The sequence below is a fragment of the Antechinus flavipes genome, chromosome 1 (genome assembly GCF_016432865.1).
Source record: "Antechinus flavipes isolate AdamAnt ecotype Samford, QLD, Australia chromosome 1, AdamAnt_v2, whole genome shotgun sequence".
Taxonomy (NCBI): Eukaryota; Metazoa; Chordata; class Mammalia; order Dasyuromorphia; family Dasyuridae; genus Antechinus; species Antechinus flavipes.
In genome coordinates this window covers 154,744,423-154,765,845 of record NC_067398.1, presented here as the reverse complement: position 1 = coordinate 154,765,845, position 21,423 = coordinate 154,744,423, and the positions used below count along the sequence as shown (strand labels likewise).

At 37.4% G+C, this 21,423-nt stretch overlaps 1 protein-coding gene across 1 annotated transcript in view; it reads left to right on the top strand.

Annotated features, from left to right (window-relative positions):
• The first annotated feature begins 323 nt into the window (after window positions 1–323).
• Window positions 324–21,423, top strand: part of THBS4 (thrombospondin 4) — a 53,257-nt gene continuing 32,157 nt past the window's right edge. Inside the window, exons 1-4 of the mRNA XM_051991720.1 lie at window positions 324–654; window positions 4,298–4,501; window positions 18,061–18,308; window positions 20,916–21,024. Of these exons, the coding sequence (XP_051847680.1) occupies window positions 567–654; window positions 4,298–4,501; window positions 18,061–18,308; window positions 20,916–21,024 (649 nt within the window). The 5' untranslated portion in view covers window positions 324–566. The remainder of the gene's footprint in view (window positions 655–4,297; window positions 4,502–18,060; window positions 18,309–20,915; window positions 21,025–21,423) is intronic.

Genomic DNA, 21,423 nt, shown 5'->3' with positions numbered 1-21,423 from the left:
CGTTTCTTCATTCATTTCCCGTCCGTCGGTTCTCCCGCTCTTTACGTCCCTCTTCTATTATCTCCTGTTTCCCAGAAACCGTCTGACTCCTTTACTTTCCTGCTCTGTGCCCTTCCAAGTCTCTGGCCCCCATCCTTTTTCGGGCCCCCATTTTTTCCTCTGGGCTCCTCCTGGGGTCCATCCAGACCCGACCGCCCGCCCACCCCGCCCCGGCGCCTCCCAACCCGTGAAGAGAGAGTCACAGCCAAGGGGGCTGCAACTGGTTTCGGTCCCTCCCCCAGCGCCTGGCCAGGGGCAGCCCCGAGCATAAACAGCCCCGTTAGATGCTGAGCCCCACTCAGAGAGCTCCCGTCTGGCTGGCCCTAGACGTGCCACCGCTGAGTCTCCTCCACTGGAGGGGCTGAACTGCACAGGGAACAGGTCTGGCCCGGACACAACCCAGTTCTGAGCATCGTCCACCTGAGCTGCTCCAAGACTGACACACGCACATACACACACAGACAGAACATCTGGGCTGCTGTGCCCTCTGCTCTCCTCACTAGCCAACAGAATAAGGAAAAGGCGCTATGTTGCCCACACTCAAAGCTGCCTTCCTCTTCCTGCACATATTCCTTCAGTCCTGGCCAGGCTTTGGAGCCCAAGCTGCACCTCAAGGTAAGTAGATTCAGGGATTGTCCCTGGGTTGGGACCGGGCTGAGAGCTTGCCACTGAACTAGGAGTGGAATTCCGATGGACAGGCAGATTTAAAAATCAAATCACTCTAGTCTGAAGCTTGCCCTGATGCAAATGAGTCTGGCAAGGTAGCTCTTGTTCCTCTTAATTCTTGATTCTCCATCTCTTCTATCTCCCATAGGTCAAAGTTTAAGAACAGGATACTAACAGTAACAATCATGTAATCAAAAAATTATGTCTAAAAATCACTAAGGTCCTGTCCATCTTGAAAATTCTGTCTCAAAACCTGACTGAAATAATCACATTCCTGCAATGGGAAGGTGTTTGTTTCATGGTAAGGGGTGAGGCGCAGAGACAGGAATACTAAATTTTGAGAGAGGGGAAGAGTGTGAAAATATCTGGCATTTTCCACAAGATTTTTCTTTAAAAAATAAGAGTCTGGAAAATAGCCTTTCTTATACTTATTAAAATCAGTTTTTCTCCTCAGAGAGAGGTTTGAGTATTCCTGACCTTCCTTTCCCCTAGCTTTTTCCCATAATGTGTTGGACACCCTTATAAATAAAGACTGTAAATCTTCTGAGATATGGTATGCCTCTGAAAAATACTCTCCAGGTTGGTCATACCCATTAACACCTCCAAAGTGTCCTCTCCTATTTCCACTGAAGCTTTTCTGTCTCCTCCCCTGAGCAAGCAAAGGGAACCCTGGGATCACCTGGGATTTGAGAGGAGCTGAGTAATCCCTCCTCTTTTCTTCTCATGGAGAAATATTATCCACTCTAAAAAGTCAGACCTCAAACCTTTTTGTTATTTAAGTATGAAATATGTGAAGAGCCCTTTCAGAAAAATGATGTAAACCTCAAAAAAAGATAGAATTACTCAAGTAAGAAGAGCTAATAGCAAGTGTTATGTGTTATTCAGCTATGGCCTTTGTTTGTTTAAAGTTAGTGGCAGACTTAGATCATTAATATGCTGGGGAAATAAAACAAGAAAAAAAAGCACACAAATATTTAGAAGCTTCTTTATTCCTCAGAAGATCTCAGAATATTAATATTTCCAAAATGAATCTACATTCAAAGATCTTTAGCTCTCCAATAACCTCGGTATTCCTGTAGGGTTTTAGCAAATTGCCCTGCTCAATTCCAGCCCAAACAATCAGAAGAGTGGTTTAAGGGTGCACTGGACCTCTGCCTTAGTGTTTGGAAAACCTATTTGAAATGCTCTGCAACTTGAATTCTTTGTGACTTTAACTTCGGAGTAAGGAAACTCTCCTCCTTACATAACTCAAGAGAGATTTCATTACTGCAGAAGTCATTTGGCAGGTCACAAGCGATATTTTGAATTACATTTATAGATTTCTTGTTTGATAAATTTTGTAAATTCTGTCTGAATAGGGATTGTCTGGGTAGCCCCTACTCCTTTGGACAGAATAAGGGTAGGATTATCTTGTACACACTTATACACAATCTATGCAACAAAAAATTGTTAATTATCTGCTTGATTTGATCAGTGTAGACTTCTCAAGTGTCAAATATATCTATTTATCTGAAATTTCCTATTTACAGTTGAACAAATTTATCAGGTTCCTTCCAGTTCTGAAAACAATGAAAATATGAAACTACAGAGTTCCTTTCTCCTCTGAACTTTCTAGAAATACACAATGTACTAGTTGAATTCATTTGGGAACAGAAATTTTGCCTCTAACCCAGGAGGTAATGCTTACCTTGAGGGCTAACCTCAGCAATGGAATAAATGTACAGAGAGATCATTTCCTCTTGAAAACACTTGGGCAGCTCAGCAGTAATTAATCTCCACCATGACTCCATAAGAGAAGAAAACTCAATGGTGCAGATGAAAGGAAGTGAGATTTTTGCCCACAGTAAGTCACTGAAGGGATCCTGGTAAAAAGCAAGAACATAAATCAAATGTGTTTAGTTTTGAGAGTGATCCTTGAATTTTAAGATTACAGAGACTCTCTTTGGAGAGTGGAACCTCCTGTAGTGAAGTTTTAAACAGTATTGCCTTGTTCTCCCTCTCCTCTACAGGTGGAAGTCTCAAAATTCCATTCCTCCCCAGATTTAAAGATTCCATTCCCTTTTTCTGAAACACATTAGGTAGCAGCCTTCATGTTCTGGCCAAGATTCCCTCACACCACACAGAGAACAAATTCTAGGCAATGGCTCTGGATGTGAACTGCCACTCACGCACTACACAGTGTGTCTCCTTGCCCTCTCAAAGCACTGGTGGTTTTCAGCACATATCCAATCAACCGAATTTAAAATCTGATTTTTTTTTGTCTCTTAAAAATAACGGGCCTCTTAATTTTCAGAGAGTAGATTTTTTTTTAAGAGACCAAAAGAAGTTCTCCAATGCTACATACAGGCTACTAGAGCTGCAACTTATGCTGTTTCCCCTGCTAGATAGTCCGTGAACATTCTTGGCTCAATGACACAGCTCAATCTTTGAAAGTAAGTGCGACTGGCTGGTTCCATTTAAAGTAAGGCATACTCAGAATTAGAGACAACTACTGGCTTACCTTTGGTGCAATCCATCTGTAAAGTCTCTGCTGTTTCATTATATGACTGGACTATTTTTCTTCGATACCTTAAAGATCATAAATTTTTGAGCCAAAAAGGAGCTTAAAAGCCATTTAATCCAACTCTCTCATTTTATAGACAAAGGACTAATGAAGACATATGTTCAGGGTCACACTGATATTAAGTAGCAGAGTCAGTATTCAAACCCAAACCTAGAGCCCTTTCTACTGCTCTGCTCTATATCCCAGGTCCCTAGGTTGGTTCCTTTCCGATCCTGAACTCAAATTTGAGCTAGAACTGTGATCTCATCAGGATGGGTAGTCCCTTCACCAACAACCTCCTCCATCCCTTAAACAGTCATCATGAGTTGCTGTCTTCTCTCCAAGTCAGCACTAGGTAGTGATGGGGCTATACTTAGCCCTAGAATTGAATTCCAAGCTTTTCCCTTCCCATCAAAGTTTTCACTTCTCTAGCATGAGATCCTAGAGCCACCTCTATTCCAAGGAGGCATTAAAGGCTTTAGGGAAGGGTCAGTCAGTGTGAACATTAAATTAATTCCTTTGTACCCAGCACATGTAAGGGACCCCACAGCAACACTTGCATTCTTTGGGCCACAGGAATGATCGGTAAAAAAAAAAAAAAAAATGATGTTCTACCCATAGTCATTCTTTTTTTCCTCTTCATTTCTGGTTCCTAAGCAGGAGTGTTTCTCAGTACTGTCTCAGTTCTTTCCTGCTGGTCCCATGCAACCACTGGCTCACACTTCCTTAAATGCCTCTCTGGGCACAGTTGCCGAGACATTGATATGGGCAGGAAGGATCTATGAGAATTTTTCAGGTGGGAGAAATGGGATTACAGGACTAGACCAATGAATTAAATTACCATACCATTATTTTATAAAACAACGCTAGTGATTCAGCCTTGTAAGGGGAGTCTTTGTTTACTCTAAGTAAGCAAAGGGCTAATTGTTACAGGGTCACCTGGTATCTGGCCTCAAAGCTCAGTAGTGGAAGGTTAGGTTTCATTCTGTAGAAGTGTTACTGCTTGTGGTTTAATCGACTGTTTAACTTTCCACTGTTGCTTCTTTACAGTCTTCGATCTTCTTTCATCTTCAAACCAAAAACTGGTTACGAGTTTCCTGAAACCAATCTTAATGGATCCCACCCTGAATGAAGTCTATGTGATGTCAACCTTTAAGCTGCAGACAAAAAGTTCTGCCACCATATTTGGCCTTTATTCTTCAACAGATAACAGCAAGTATTTTGAATTTACAGTGATGGGACGTCTAAACAAAGGTAAGCATGGGACGGAGAAATCACTCCTTCAAAAATTTTCCAGTGTTGTGATCTTATGTTCCTTATCCTACAGGAGAGATTGTATTCCTTACAATTTTCTTCTCACTCAAGGTTCATTTCCTTTCCCACTGCCTATTCATTGAGTCCAATTTTTCCAAGTGCACATTTGTAGAACATGGGTTCATAGTTATAAACCTGGAAAGGACCTCAGAAAACCTCTGGGTTAATTCCCTCATTTCAGAATGAGAAAATGAAGTCTAGGGAGGGAGATTGGTGAGGAACTTAAGGTCAGTCACAGAAATAGGAAACAGACAGCTAGGTAGTGCAGTAGATAGAAGGAATGAGTTCAAATTCTACCTTAGACACTTACTAATTGTGTGACCTTAAGCAAGTCATTTAGCCTTATTTGTCTCAGTTTCTTTATCTGTAAAATGAGCTAGAGGAGCAAATGGCAAACTACTCCATTATTTTTGTGTATACACACACACATGCACATAAAATGAGGTCATGAAGAGTCAGACATGACTGAAAAATAACTGAACAACTTCTGACTCCAAATCCTCTTTACTATGTTGCCTCCCTCTCTTTGGCAGGAGATGAAAAGGAGGAAGGCAGAAATGTTTTCCATTATACAAAGATGCTGTGTGACTAAATTACACTCAATTGTTGCCCTGGGGCCTCAGTTCTGAAAGGATTACCAAAGGGACAAAGCACAGAGAGTGTTAGTGGGCAATACACAAGGCTACTCAGAAGAGGGATTTTGTGCTCACCTACAAATGAATGATTTAACCAGCCCTTCTCTCCCAAGAGCTAAATTCTAGTAATCTGGAAACAGCATCCTCTCCAACCGTGTGGTGTGTGTGTGTGTGTGTGTGTGTGTGTGCACTTCCCACTTTCCACCTCCACACTAAGGAAGCTTCTCCCTTTCTCCTCCTCCTCATCCATATAAATGAGTTAAAAGCACCTTCCTGGGCTTGAAGGAGAAAGCAAATCTGAATCCAAGGATTTGTACAGATTGTCTCAAGACCCAAATGCTCCCAATCAGGCAACAATTTTCTCCTTTTGTTTTTGCTATCAGAGGGAGATACTCCAAGTACTCCTGAATGGTTCCCAAAGAAATAAGGAATCTGATCTCTTTTTTCTTCCCCCACCTCACCTTTTAGTACTACACATGTTTCTGGTTACTAGGGAACATGACAAATACATATATGCTCTACTTTATATACAATAAATCAAGACAAAATTTGACTGATTGGCTCTAATGAGATCTGATACTTTATTTCAATTTACCTTTATAACAGAGACATTACCGGTACTATAAACTTTCTTAGAGAATTATTCATGGCTGAATTATTTATTCCCTAAACTTGAGAAAGTAAAATAATTAAATATCCATCAGAGTATCTTATGGTGATCACCATGTCTAAGATGAAGAAGAAAGTGGGTCTCCACTAATTTCTTTAATGATTTAATTCCAAGACCCTTCCAGTCTTGGAATTTAATAACAGTCCTTCAAGAATTTTTGGTTCCATTGATAAGGGTACACATATGTACTCACACACTCCTTCCCATATAGTACACCAAAATGATTTTTTCCTTCCTCCTCTTTTCTTTTAAACTCCCATTTTGGTAAAAGTGTTAATGGAAATAGGAGAAAGTATAAGAGGAAAACAGGGAATTGGGGAACATGGTCATAATTAATGGTCAGGAACCATTCTAGTTCTTTTTTCTCCATCTTAAGTAGCAACTAAAGTATAATTAGTTCATTCCCTTGCCTCAAACCAATATAAGATTGTAAGGCAGTGGTTCTCAAACTTTTGTTCTCAGTATTTTTATGTTGTTTAAAAAAAAATCAAGGATCCGTTCAAAGAATTTTTGTTCACATGGGTTATATTTATAGCTATTTACTATATTAGAAATAAAAAAATAATTTTGAATTTGTAGACCCTCTGAAAGGGTTTCAGAGACCCCAACAATTCTTTGGACTACACTTTGAGGACCACTGCAAAGGACTTCAATCAAGTGAGGGGAGCCCTGATAGAGTAACTACACTCTCATTACTAGGATAGAGAAAAGAATGCTGAAATTGGAAGGAGACCCAAGTTCGATTTTTGGCTCTGTGGCCTTAAGCCAAGCATATTATCCTTCTGGGTCGCAGTTTCCCCATCTATAATAGGAGTGGATTAAATGAGCTGAGCTCTCAGAATATTTCCAGCTTTTCAGCTATCATCTTGTGGAGGCATGAAAGAACTTTTTTTCTCATTACATACATATAGCCTAAAAGGGCAATGAGAAAAGTGGAATCTCAGGAGCAGAAATCATAGGTCCTGAGTTCAAATATCAGCTCTATGACTCCCTGTATGAACTTAAACAAGTTGTTTCACCTTTTTGGCAGGGGGAGGCGATGAGGAGTGCCTCAGCTTCCTCATTTGTAATCAAGTGATTGGACTAAATCATTACTAATATCCTTTCCAGTCCTGAATCTATGAGCCTGATAGGCAGACAGAGGTTTCTATAATAGAAGATGAAATTTTGCTTCTTGGTCCCACATTCTGTCCCTTCTTTCCAGTTATGGGCTACCCATAAGTACAAAAGTGACAATTTATCTTCTGTACCATTCCAGACTGAATTATATTCCATAGATCTAAACTAGGATTTTCTTAAGAAAAAAAAATCACGATAAATCTGATTTACATGAGACTTGGAATACACATATTTCATTCTCTAAAGTTATATGAGACCTTCACATTAACTCTTGAGATTTTTAGTGACATGGATAGAGAGAAGTACTGAATGGCCATCACTGGTCCTCTATGACAGCACAGTCCCTAGTTTGCAGCAGTCACTTAAATGCTTGTTTTCTTTCCTCATTCTTTCTTTCCTGAATTCTCTCCTTCCTGCCCTTCCTTTTATTCCTTCTTCTGTGGTTCTCGTTCCAAAGTTCTAAGAAGAATGACTTCAGTTATGATTCTAAGTAGAAAACTACCATGTCTTTTCTCGGTCTTTTCCTATGAAAAATCAAGTGACTATTCATATAAACATTTTGTCCTTGTCAGATTAAAGTAGTTATAAGCATGGAGTAGAGTCAGAAGCATTGTGATGGCTATGGAATGAGTTACATTTGAGGAATATTCAAGATTTAATTGAGTGAAATCAAATAGGATATGATTAGGAAACTCTTAGATGAAATACCTGGATTAGGATATTTAGACACAATCTCAGATACTTTTTTCCAAAATAAAATCATATTATAGGCCTGTGAATATTGTCACCTGTGTTCTAAGAATCCCAAAATAAATAGCTATAGCATAAGAGATGTTAAATATTTAACATTATTTTGGGGAAGTTTCCATATACTAGTTATGTTAAAATGTTTGCTGAAAGGATCTGGGCCTGACACATGATGGGCGCAATAATACTGAGAGAGAGAGAGAAAGAGAAAGAGAATAGTTCAGTAAAAGTAACTAATATAGGCACCAGGTCTGCCAATCTTGCAATGTTACATCATTCTTCATGTATGTAATAAAAAAAATTCAAAGTCAATATAAATTTTCCAATTCTTCTTTAGGTTCAAATTTGATCATTTTAATTAAATAATATTTGGTTTTGTCTTTGTTTTTCTTCTGTTTACATTGTTGTATCATAATATATATTGTTTTCCTAGTTCTATTGATTTTACTTTGCATCAGTTTATCTATCTTCCCATACTTTTCTAAATTCTTCACAGATATTGTTTCTTATGTCCCAGAAATATTTCATTATATTGATATAACACAATTCATTTAACCATTTCCCAGTTGGGCACTGACTTCACTCCAGTTGTTTCTGAACACTTTTAAGAAAGACATTGACAAAATTGAAGGAATCTAAAAGAGAATAACTACCATGGCAAAAGTCTGTGTAGGGATAGGAGTCATACCCTCACTGGCACAAGAAATTTCCAAGAAGAGGGAGCTCCTATTACCAATGAAAGTCAGTACTTTCTCTGAAACTCATAGTTTTAGAATTACCCAAAGCACTGAGAGACAGGTTAAGTGACTGTTCCAGGTTCACATTCCTTTATTGTTGTCCTCAATCAAAGGGGACCAAAGTGACATCATGATGTCAGAGTCAATGTTCAGTATGTCCAACGGTGCTGATCAAACCAACATAAACTCAAAAGGCTTTACCACAGGGTGAGCACAAATAGTCCATATGAACATTTGGAAAGGAGATGTTTCTACACATTTCACATTGCTTTTGAACTATTGCAATTCTGCTTTGCTTATAGAGTACAGCTTCTTCTTTGATGCAGAAATGCTGTGCTAGATAGTCTTGAACTAGTCTCCCATTTCTCACAATTGATATCAAAGTTCTTATGAAATATCTCTTATGAAATATCTATGGTGTATCTCAACCGTCCCAGTTGTGTGTAGGACTTAAATTCAGATTCTCCTAATCTCAAGGCTGTCTTTTTCTCTATTATATCATAGTTCCTCTGTCTGGAAATGATGGATTTGGATAACTGTTTGTGGAACTAGAAATATTTAGCCTAGAGAAAAAACTTGGATGGAACCTAGTACAGTTAGCTGTCAAATTTGCAAAGGGTTCTCATATGAAAGATATTTAGTCAATATGATTTTATACAACAAAAAAATAGAGCAATAGGTGATAATCAAAGGAGAGCAGATTTTGGTTCAAGCTAATAAAATACTTATATTTGTATATGTATTTTCAAAAGAAGTCAATTATATTGAAATTTAATTTATCAAACAATTAAAAACTCTACCTTCAAGAGCCCCTAAAATCGATCCAAAGTCCCTGAGGAGTTCAAGACCCTGATGTTTAGAAGCACCAATGTAGATAATCTACTTCTGAAGTCTGTAGAATCTTTAATATTCAACTCTTCTGTGATTCTATTCATTCTGCCCTTGCTTAATGAGCTTTGTACATGCTCCAGAAAACTCCATTTCCAATTCTAACTTTGCATCTATCCTTCATTATAATCTTCACCTAGTTTGTAAGCCTTAGAAAACAAAATGATTATGATAAGCCTCATTTACATGCCGTGTAAAATGCATTAATTAGTCATCACAAACATAAAGCATTGTTCTTATCTTAAATACTACTTCACATATTTTCTTTCCATATGTTTTATTTTGATTATACATATTTATATTATGTTGCATTTACATCTGTTCAAACTACTCTAAGTGATTTTTTTTAAACACACCAGATTTTGTAATTTAATGTAGTTGGAAGACTAACAGAACTTTCAGGAATATAAATTTGGTGATTTTCCACTTATGTTTGTGTAGAAGGCATAAAAATTGCCAAGGCAAAGCACAGGGGATGTAGAAATATCAATTAGCAAATTCAAACAAGGAAAACCATTGCAAGGGGTGAAAAAAGCAAGAAAGTACCTTTTAAAAACATGTTATTAAGTCGTTTCAGTCATGTTTGACTCTCCATGACTGGGGTTTTGTTGGCAAAGATACAGGAGTGGTTTCCCATTTCTTTCTCCAGCTCATTTGACAGATGAGGAAACTGAGGCAAACAAGGTTAAGTGACTTGCCTACTACAGAGCTAGTAAGTGTCTAAGGTCACATTTGAACTCAGGTCCTCCTGATTCCAGGGCTGTGTCACCTAGCTATCCTATTTAAAACACACATTGGCCCTAAATAAGGAAGAAGGCAAGTATACAGTGATGATAAATGTAGATAATGGTGTAATCATTATTGCATCAGATATCAAGTGGAATACCAAACTCATACCCTGAACTTGCTATATAAAAACCAGAGCTTTTAAAATTCCTTTTTGCTTTTCTTTGTACCCTCAGTACTTAGCCCAGTGCCAAAAAAGGGTCATTAAGCCATGTCTGACTCTTCATAGCCTTGTAGACTATATCACACCAGGAGCATAGTAGTTGCTCAAAAATGCTGGGTAAATTGATTGATTCTTCAAACAGACAAAACATTATCCTTTCATAATGCAGCTGGTTCCCTGAAGGTGGTCCATACTGTTTACTTGCTGTGACATTCTATATCTTTTCAATAATTTCTTAGAGGGACTTTTGGTCCACTCTTCATAATATATTCATTTAGCCACTTTCTAATTCCTAATGATCTTCATACATGTCTTAACCCCCACCCCCAATAGATTGTAAACTCCTTGAGTTTACACACCGTGTAATTTTTCATTGTCAAATCCCCAGGTCTAGCATCATGTCCTGAACAGAGTAAAAGCTTCATAAATATTTGTTGAGTTGAACTGTTGTTTTGAAATTAGCCCCAGAATTAGCAGGTATGTACGGATGCTAAACTTTTAAGAGCTGAAAGATGTTAAATAATTAAGTCAATAGAAACTTTTAAAATTATGCTTTATTTATATTTATATGTAATAATTATAAGAATGGAGGAGGGCATGCTTTTATCCACAGAAACTTTTACTTTTCATTGGCACTAAGAGATTTTTTGGAATATCTATTCAGAGAACTCTATCTGGATAAGTCACCAGATAAGCTTTCCAAGCTGTCAGCTAATACTCCAAGTAACTGAAATGGCACAATTGGTTCTGACTCTCTTTGCACATGTCTGATTCTGAATCCCACAGTTCCTTTTCATGCAACTTGGATTTCTGCTTAGAGATATGAATAAATATAATAATATATTAGTCTCTCATGGCTCAGCCCCCATCCCATGAAGATTCTAATCTTTCCAACTTAAAAGAGACTTGAAGGATTACATAGGAGCCCTACATAAATCAGAGTCTATTTTTATAAAAGAGAATTAAAACTAATGAAATATAGAGTTTGGAGTCTAGGGAAGTAGTACCACACCTTGACAGAAACTGAAATTTCCCAGATTCATGACTATAGTGATAATGAAATTAACAATGCTAGTTTTAAAATGATGGAATGGCAGACAACCATAACTCCCAGTGGGGTCTGAAATCTTACCTCACCTTCACAGCCTTCTGATCTTTTTTCCTAGGTCCAAACTAATGCCTTTTTAGTGAAAAAAAACTTTCAGTATTCTAGTCTCAAAGTCTCATGGAGAAAGATGGGCTCACCCCTCAGTTATCTTACTCCTATCTGGTAAATCAAGGAAAAATTCATCTCTAGCCCTTGGCTGATCACCAAATGTTTTCACTGTATTATCACCAAAAATTCCAAGGTTGGGTGCAGTCTCTGGCTTCTCCTAAGGATTGCTGCAAGACTGGAGATCAAGGTGCCCCCAAACAAACCAAAAAAAGGAACCATACCCCAAAGTCAAAAAATTATCCTATGCTTAAAACCCTCTCTTCCCACAACCTCTCACAATCTCAGGATTCCTCTAGATTTCTTTCCTCACAATTGAATAACCTTAGGCAATTAATTTTAGGTTAACTATCCTAGGTAATTCAACTCCACATTTCCTTTTTTTCCTCTAGAACCTAACAATGGTAGAAAAATGCATAGAAAAAATAAAATCTAGCCAATTGGTAGCCATTTAAAAATAATAATGATAATAACAGCTAATATTTATATAGTAATTTAAGATTTGCAAAGTAGTTTATATTTTCTCATTTGATAAATCAGAGCTGATAAACTAATTCTCTAGTCTACAGTCTCATAGTCTACAGTTATGACTATATAACTACTGGATGATAAATTTAGAACTGTATGATCTATTATGGCACAACTATCTAATTTTACATATGAGGAAACAGAGGTCCAGAGTCACTATGCAACTTAGCAAAAAGAACATGGGTAATTAGTGGCAGAACCAGAATTAAAACTCACACTGTTTGACCCCAAACTCAGTACTCTTTCCAAAGTTCTACTTCCTGACATCCAGTTTTAAAAGAATATCTCTGTGGTATCCTTATGATATACACATACATATTTTATAATATGTAATTAAAACGTATTATTATTATAACAACCACAATTTATATAGCACGTAAGATTTTTTAAGTGCTTTTCCATTTTTTTTATCTGATCCTTGTGCTTATGAACCTGCAAACTGCATCTTCCTTCTAGCTAAGGGTGAGCAGCTGTAAAATTGCTGCACAAATCTCCTTTGGTTTGTAAGGAACAAAACAAAGGAAATGAGAGCTGACTAACTCACAGCTGAAGAAACACACTTGTACCCAGTACCTGTTTTCCAAAGCATGGTGCTCCCTTGAGTGAAGACCCGGGCTTGGGGTGGGGTGGAGCAAAGAGACTGCTCCCAGTTCTTCTTTGGACAGCTTTCATTTAGTTCCCTTACTTCCAAAGGGGTAGAAACCATTCTGGTTCACCTTCTGTTAATTTTTCCCATTGATTTACCCCTCTATTCCCCCCTCTCAAAGAGTTGATCCATTTATTATAAGGTCTAATGTCCCAGATAAGCAGATAGCAATGAATTGTAAGGATTCAGATTGAGGGAATCTTATTTCCTGTTCAGATTTCTTACAGGAGCCCATGGATATGAGCTGAGATGAAGTATAAAATTAGAAAGATGGAGAAGGGAAGAGGGAGAATAATTATTCTTAGGGGGAGAAAAGAAAAGGAAGAATAATTATTCTTTTTCTTCTCCCCTCCTCCCCCGCCATTACTATGATTGATGATTTTGGATGACTCCTTTATAACCATCTTTTATAACGAAGAATTAAAAAAAAGTTTAGCAAAACTAACCGATCAATATATTAACTGAATCTAAAAATATGCATTATGTTCCACAATGGAATCCCCCAGCTCTGCAAAGAAGAGAAGATGTAATCTCATAAACCTTCTTTGGAACCATGCAGGTCATTATAATAACATAGTGTTTGATTTTGATGTGTTATTATTCTTTCTACTTGGGTGATTGGAGTCATTGTGTGTTAGGTTTCCTGGTTCTGCCTATTTTCCTTTGCATCAATTCTTAGTAAATCTTCTGGGGTAAGAGTTTTAAAATGGTTAACTAGGGGAGTTCTTACTGATGAATTTGTATTATTTAAGAGGAATTGATTGAACAGGCCTAGACATTGTTTTCTATGGTTTTATATACACAGAAACAAACAATTCCCTTTAATTCCCTTTAAAATCAGTCTTAATCTATCTTGGTATAAAGAAGATTTTACTTAGTGTCAGAAGATAAGAATTTAAATGCTGGTTCTCCCATTGTTTGTATTATGTATATACATATGACCATGAGCAAATCATTTTACTTCCCTGAACCTCATTTTATTCATTTATAAAATTTAAATAATGTTTACCCTAATGGCCTTACGTTATTGTTGTAAGATCAAATGAAAGTGATGATTGTGAATTACTATTAATAATATAGTAAAATCAATTATTAATATCTCTCAAAGAAAGACCATATTTTAGAGTTTCATAATTAAAAGGGATCTCTGAATTAAGCAATAAAAAATCTACCAAAGCTTGAATTTTATTTATACTATCTCTTCAAAGACTTTATCCAATCTCTGTTTATAGATGTGGAAAACTCATGTCCTAAGGCTGGCAGCCAATTATCTTAGCCATAAATAGATTATACCTTTAACAGAATGTAAGTTTCTTGATAGCAAGGACTGTCAGAAATTTTTTTAAAGAAATAAATGTATATTCTTGACCAAAATGCAAAATTAAGCATAAGTGATGAAGTGAGCCATTTTGCTGAGTGTCTATCACAAAAAATATGGTATTACCCCTGGGATAGGAAGAGGTCCACTACCCAGTGAGAGCATTTGAAGATAGAATGGCTCTGTGGTATAGTCAAGGAAAGTATGTAGTTATGAATTGTGTCTTCCACTTTTAGGAAGCTGTCCAGGTTATAAACCTGAATTTTTATACTCTAAAAACAGTTCTGAAAGATTGTAGAAGTGCTTTACAAATTAAATGGCATAAACTAAAATTAACATAGGCTGTATCGAGTCTGGAAAGGTCTCTCTAGTGGCTCCTTGTTGCCTCTAGGATGAAATATAAATTTTTCTGTATGACATTTAAAACCTTTCACAACCTGGACCTACCCTGCCTTTCCAGCCTTTTTATATATTACTCTTTCTCCCAGTCAAACTGGCTTATTTACTATTCCGAGCCCTCCCAGGATAGCACCAGAGCTTTAGTCGAAAGAGTGGAGAGCCAGGTGAACCCTTCCCTCTGGTTGTTTTTTCAAGAACTACCACAGGGACAAAATCTTGGCAGTTTCTAGCTATCATCTAGGCCTGGAGAGGATAAAGTGACCCTATGAAGGATTTTCTTGGTGTCAATGCATTTGATTTAACTGTCTGATGCTGAGCTCATGTTACCCATATTATATAAAAACTCAGCACATTTCCTTTGGAATTTTTGGAATGGAGTTCTGCAAAGAATGTGAATATGAGTGACCTTCTGAAATGGGTTGCAACGTAAGAGTGTGCCAAAAATCATGCCCAGTAGTTGCAAAAAGAGAAAAAAAAAAAGACATTTGGAAAAAAAAATCCTATTATATTGGCAACTTTTTTTAGCTCAACTATGCATATAAATTTGTAGCAGAATTCCTTTCTCAAGGAATATTCCTAACATATTTTAATATGAAATATAAATATTAATGGAAATTATTTTTAAATTTAAAAATCACATAGCAAAAAAATAAAAATAAAAAACATTCCCACAGGACTGTAGCTTCTGTGCTGGTCACAGTCAATCTGGCCACACAAGATTTGGGCTCTCACCACAGTCAAAAATTGCCTCTCTGAGAGTAAATACTATTCTTCTGCTATATTGTCCGACCTCAGCATAGAGCTATTCTAAGCAATGTATCTGGCAGTCCTGAGAATGGAAAGTGACCTTCCTTGAGTCTTACTGGATGGCTGGAGGGTGCAGAGCCAGCCAATGGATGCCTATTATTCCTTGGAAAAGGCATTACAGCTTAAACCTAGTTTAAGTACTCAGCAATGTGGCCACACAGGAGTTCCTGGTGCAGACTCAAATCGGCATGTGTTGATTATTTTTATTACCACCATATGTCATGGTCTCTTAGTGGTGTCTGTTCTCTCTGGGCCCATAATGTGCTCTCAAGTCCACATTAGCTGGGCCCCAAATCTGAAAACCTTGCAGCTTGCTATTAAAAATCTGAGGGCTGAGACTACTTTATTTAAACTGAGTTTCTACTCCAGCACATAATACAGTTCTCTGTCCACAGCAGGCAATTAAAGCCTTCTTGAATGAACTTTTTTTAAAAAATCAAAAGTGAACAAATATGGCAAATGTCAAAGAACAACTCAATTCTTATAGGCAGCTAAGCAGCTGAATAAATAGAATACTGTACTTAAAGTTGAATTGGAGGCCTCAATTCAAATATCAGTCTCAGAAACTTGCTGATTGTGTGACCCCAAACAAGTCACTTAATTTCTATCTGCCTCAGTTTCCTTATCTGTAAAATGGGAAAGATAGTATTTTTCCTTTTCAGCACTGTTGCAAGGACAAAATACAATTATAAATATTTTATCTATAAATATAAAATGTTATAACTATAAAAATAAGACATTTTGCAAACTTTAAGTGTTATATCACTATTAGCTATGATTATTGTGCTAGGTGCGAGGAGATGGGGGAACCAGGCATGCTTTGTTGATTGCAGTCTATTGAGGGAAAGAGTCATGTATGTAAACAATTATCATACAAGTTAAGAAAATGCACAGATGAGTTCAAAATGAGATTTGAGGAGGGAAGCTTCACCTGTAGCAGAGGAAAAATCAGAGATGGCTTTATAGAAAAGGCAGCATCTAAATTGAATCTTAATAACTGGATATGTGTGGATAGCCCATGCACAATCTGAGAAAAATCATGCTACAATTGCACTGAGGTTGGAGGAGGGAGGACACAACCAGCAAACTGAAGCTCGGTGTGACTGACAGACAGAATGAAGAATAAGGGAGGAAAGAAAGTTACAAAAGCAGATTGGAGCTAAATTGTAGAAAGCATTGAATACCAGAATGAAGTTTATCCTTTAAGTCATAGAATCACATAATGAAAGCTGAAAGGGACCTTAGAAGTCAATCTGTTCTGCCCCTTAATTATACAAAGAAGGAAACTGAGGTCCAGGGGAACCAAAATGATTTATTCAAGGTCCCCGAGACTTTAAACAGCAGAGCTGGAGGATACAAACCCAAATTTTCAGCGTGAAGAATCACCATTTTTTTTTTTAATGGCAAACTAACCTGATCAATTTTGTGCATAACAAAGATTACTTAGGGAATAGTATGAAAAGTAAGATGGACAGAAGAGAGCCTGGAGGTACAAAAACCAATCAGCAGATTATTTCTGTTGTCCAGAAGATAAGAACATGAATCTGAGCCAGGATATTAAAAAAAAAAATACCAGCATGAATAGAGAGCAGGAAAAAGAGGAAATGTGGAGGTAGAATCCACAAGACATGGCAGCTGATTCAACATGAAATGTGAGGGAAAGGAAAGACACCAAGATGACACTAAGGTTTTTAGCTTAGATGACTGCAAAGAGGGTGGTACCCTTAGCACAAATAAGGCAGTTTGAAACCAGATAGATTTGGGGAATGGGGATACAATTTTCAATTCTAAACCTCTTGAGTTTGAGGCAACACTAGAGCATTTAGGGACAGCTGCTCTTGAGGCAATTTAAAAACAGAACTGCATCTTTGGCAAAAATTTTGAGATGAAATTCCATAGTCAAAACTTGGTCAGTTAGTCCTATCTAAACTGATACAAGGTGAAGGAAGCAGAACCAGGAAAACAATGCCCAGTGGCTACAAACTGGAAACCAAACTGGAGAGAGAGAAAAGCCAAAACTAAAAGCTGAGCAGTCATAATGACTGAGTTTTATCTGAAGAATACACGAGAATATATACTTCCTTCTTCAGAGAGATGCTAGACATTGAATATGGAACATTGCATAAAATGTTAGAGTTGGCTGAAATGTTAGTTTTGCTAGATTACCTTTTATTCCCTCTTTTCTTTTACAATGGGTGTTACAATGGGTGAATTACCAAGTATGGACGGGGGAGTACCCAGAAGAAAACAAAAAAAAAAAAAAAAAAAATAGAAGGGCACACAAATAAATAAAGAAATTTTGTTATTTTGTAAAATTTATTATGTATTTCTTTAAAAACAAACTATACATCAAAAGTTCTGTTTCTTATGTAATCTTTCTGGCTTTTTTCTGCATATTGAAATATAATTTATGTTTGCCAAGCTCATAATAAAAAAATGTAATTTGGGGGAAAGGGGCAAGGCAATTGGGGTTAAGACTTGCCTAGGGTTACACAGCTAGTAAGTGTTAAATATTTGAAGTTATATTTGAATTCAGGGCCTCCTGACATTCAGGGCTATTGTTCTATCCAATGTGCCATCTAGTTGTCCTAATGTAATTTTTTTAAAAAGAAAAGAAAAGAAAATGAAAGTGATGTAAAAACAAGAGCTATCAAGAAAAACAGTTTTATTAGACTTAACAGATCATTGGCTTGTGGGTGGAGTTTTGGATTGAAAAAGAGAGGGTGTCTTCATTGAATATAAGAGGATAACCAATGTATTTATGATCCCTCCATCTCTGATTGGTGCAGGAGTTTTCCCTTGAATAATTCTCTTCCTTATAATTAACTTGTGATTTGTTCCAGCCATCCTCCGTTACCTAAAGGCTGACGGAAAAATACACCTGGTGGTCTTCAACAACATCCAGCTGGCTGATGGCAAACGCCACAGGCTGCTCCTTCGCTTGAGCAATTTTCAGCGAGGATCCAGCTCTGTGGAGCTCTACCTGGACTGTAACCAGGTGGACACCATCCAGGATCTCCCCAGGGCATTCTCCGGGCTCTCTCACAGTTCTGAGCCCGTTGAACTGAGGACATTTCAAAGAAAAGCACAGGTAAGTAGAACAGTATCTGTTCCTTTAAGGTAGATTCATAAGCTGAAGTCACAACACAATGATTTGTCCATGGATTTTATATATGGCCAACCAAAAACAAAGAGCTACATTAGTAAATGTAGTAATAATTGAGATTCTAATTTCTAACAAGCAAGAAACTCCCAAGGTCTACTTTACAATATTTTTACCAGTCAACTACATAACCTTTGTATCATACATAGTATTGGATTTGAATCCAGGATCTGAATTCATATCTGATCTGTCATGTACTATCTGTGATCAAGCCATCTAATCTCTGCGATTCTTGATTTCTTCATTTAACCATAACCATATAATCACAAATAGTTCTATGTATAGGGCATTTTTGAGAGACAGAGACAGAAAGAATGAAATAATCTTTCACATTTCTTACCCTTTTGACTTCTTACCCTTTTTAATTTTTTCTGTGCATTAAATATGGGGTAGAAATAGAGACATCATGGCCTCTGAGGTGCTCTGCAGCTCTATACTGTTTTCTGTGATTTTTTGATCTTTTGAATTGTCCATATGTGAAGACAACAAAAATATTAACTTCAAATTCCAATTCTGCCACTTATAGTATCACATAGTAATTGTGTGGGTTTTGCACAGGAATTGACACATACTAAACATTTAATATATGTTCTAGCTATTTATCTGTCTAGCTATCCTGGATAAAACTCATTTAACCTTTTTATGCCTCAGTTTATGCATCTGTAAAATAAGGTGGTAAGATTAGATGATCTCCTATAAACTTATAGTCCTTTAATCCAATGAACCAACATAAAAATGATTCCTCTTACTCTGGAGTCAAATATATTCTTGAACAATAGAAGACAACTTTCAGGGAAAACTCTTCTGAATAGAAAATACCTAACTATATGAAGACGCTCAGGAAGATGGGGATGGTAGGAAATTAACCCTCATTCAAAATCTCAGGATGAGCTAAATCATTTAACCTGGAAGTCAATAATTATATCATGAAAGAAATCTAAGATCAGTGTCCATCAGCCTAAAGATATTAATAATCTGTGACATTAAGAGTGGAAAGAAAGGCCCTCATGAATATTCTTCCTAGAAAACTAAATTTCTACAAGATTTCTTTTTCCGACTGCATTCTGAAGAAGTCCTTCAAACTACCAGAGTATCTTTGTCTCTTAGTTGAAGTACAATAATGCCTCTGTCTGATATTCTATAAACCTCCTCCATTAAGCATGTAGGCAACATAAAAGAATAAAATTAATGTAACCCTTGAGACACTCAGAGCATGAAAGACCCAAGTACACTTTGGATGATTCTTTTCATCTCTGGCTCATAAACCCACCTAGAAAACTTGGAAAATTAATGCAGAGGGGAAAAAAGGAATCTTTGGGAAATGAAAGGAAAGTGCCTGTTGAATAACTCTCTCACAAAAATCCATTTCAAATTTTTAGTCACTTGCAGTCCCCAGTACACAGATTTCTTTCGCTCAGTGTTTTTAGCCATATTTTGCTGTGTTACTTAGGTTTTTCTTTTGCAGTTCCCTGTAGATCCCAACAGGACAGCTAGAGTCCTGAGCCCAAAGTCAGAAAGATGAGCTAAAATGTGACAGACCCTTACTAGCTATGTGATCTTGGGCAAGTCTCAGTTTCCTTATCTGTAAAATTAAATGAAAAAGGAAATGTAAATCACCCCAGTATCTTTGCCAAGAAATCCTAAATGGGGTCACAAAGAATGAGATGTGACTGAAATAACCAAACAGCATAGTCCCCACTGTGTACCCAACAGAGGAAACTTAGAGGTCATTTAGACCAATTCCCCTCATTTTGTAGATGAAAAAATTGAGGCCCAGAGAAGCTAGGTGATAATCAAAGTCACATAGGAAGTGGATGGCAGAGAGGATTTTGAACCCAGATCCCATAGCCCCAGATGTTTTCATTGTACAATATTCCTCTTAATCAAAGTTCCTTCCACATTGTAATTCAATTCCTATTGCTTTAATAGTAACTGATGTTTTTATAGCTCTTAATTATCTTACAAAGTGATTTTGGTATTCTTTGCTACCAGGGATTGCTCCCTAGATGAGATTTGGAAGATATAGGAAGAAATGAAAGTCACTAAGTTAATCCTTACCAAAGTCCAGTTAGGTAGATACTATTCTTATCCCCATTTTACTGATGAGAAAACTGAGATTCAGCATGATTATGAAACATGTTCAGGATCACACAACTAGTAAATGAACCCAGATGCTCCAGAGTTTGACTCCACTGCTCTTTCCACGACACTAACTTCCCTAGGAGGATGTTGCCCTTAGTTCCCTGAAAAGATTGTGGTTTGGGGCTCTCGCTCACTTGGACACAACTATCTTTTGGCACAGGTCCGAATCCTTAAAGCCTTCTCTTTCATTGGACAGGAAACCTCAGGAATTTTCTCTGGTGAGATGGTGAAATAGTAGTATATTCTCTAAAACACTTCTCCTGCCCACTGTATGAAGCTCTAATCACAGCCTGTAAACCTCACTGTGGTCACGGGGCTACCACATCATGACTGAGTGCGCTTTGCTCAGAATTGTGCCAAAAATCAATGACATGGATGGTTTTTTCCTGCCAGGATACCTTGGAAGAACTAAAGCTGGTTGTGAGAGGTTCGCTGTTCCAGGTCGCCAGCCTCCAAGAATGCTTCTTCCAGCAAAGTGACCATGTGCCCTCATCAAGCACAGGTATACCTCCTTCTCAGGCCGTGTATTCACTCTAATCATGAGGTGAAAGATGCCCAAAGATGCTCCAATCCAATCACAGCTTCACAAAGCAAGCTACTCTAACTCCTTATACTCCCAAACCACTACAGAGAGAATCAATTATCAAATCTTGCCATCTCTTCCTGCAGACATCTCTTGAATCTGTCCCCTTCTCTCTACTCACAACTATCAATTAAAATCAGGCCCTTATCACTTCCCACTGACTCTCACCAACTGGTCAATAATAGTCTCAGTCCAAACCTCACTTGCTCAGTATTTGCAGGTTTTGTTGGCTCAGAGTGAGTGTAAATAGCAACTGTTTGTGTTCTGGCCTGAAATCCTGTGGGTCTTGCCCTCCCAGACTGATTCTTTTATGAAGGC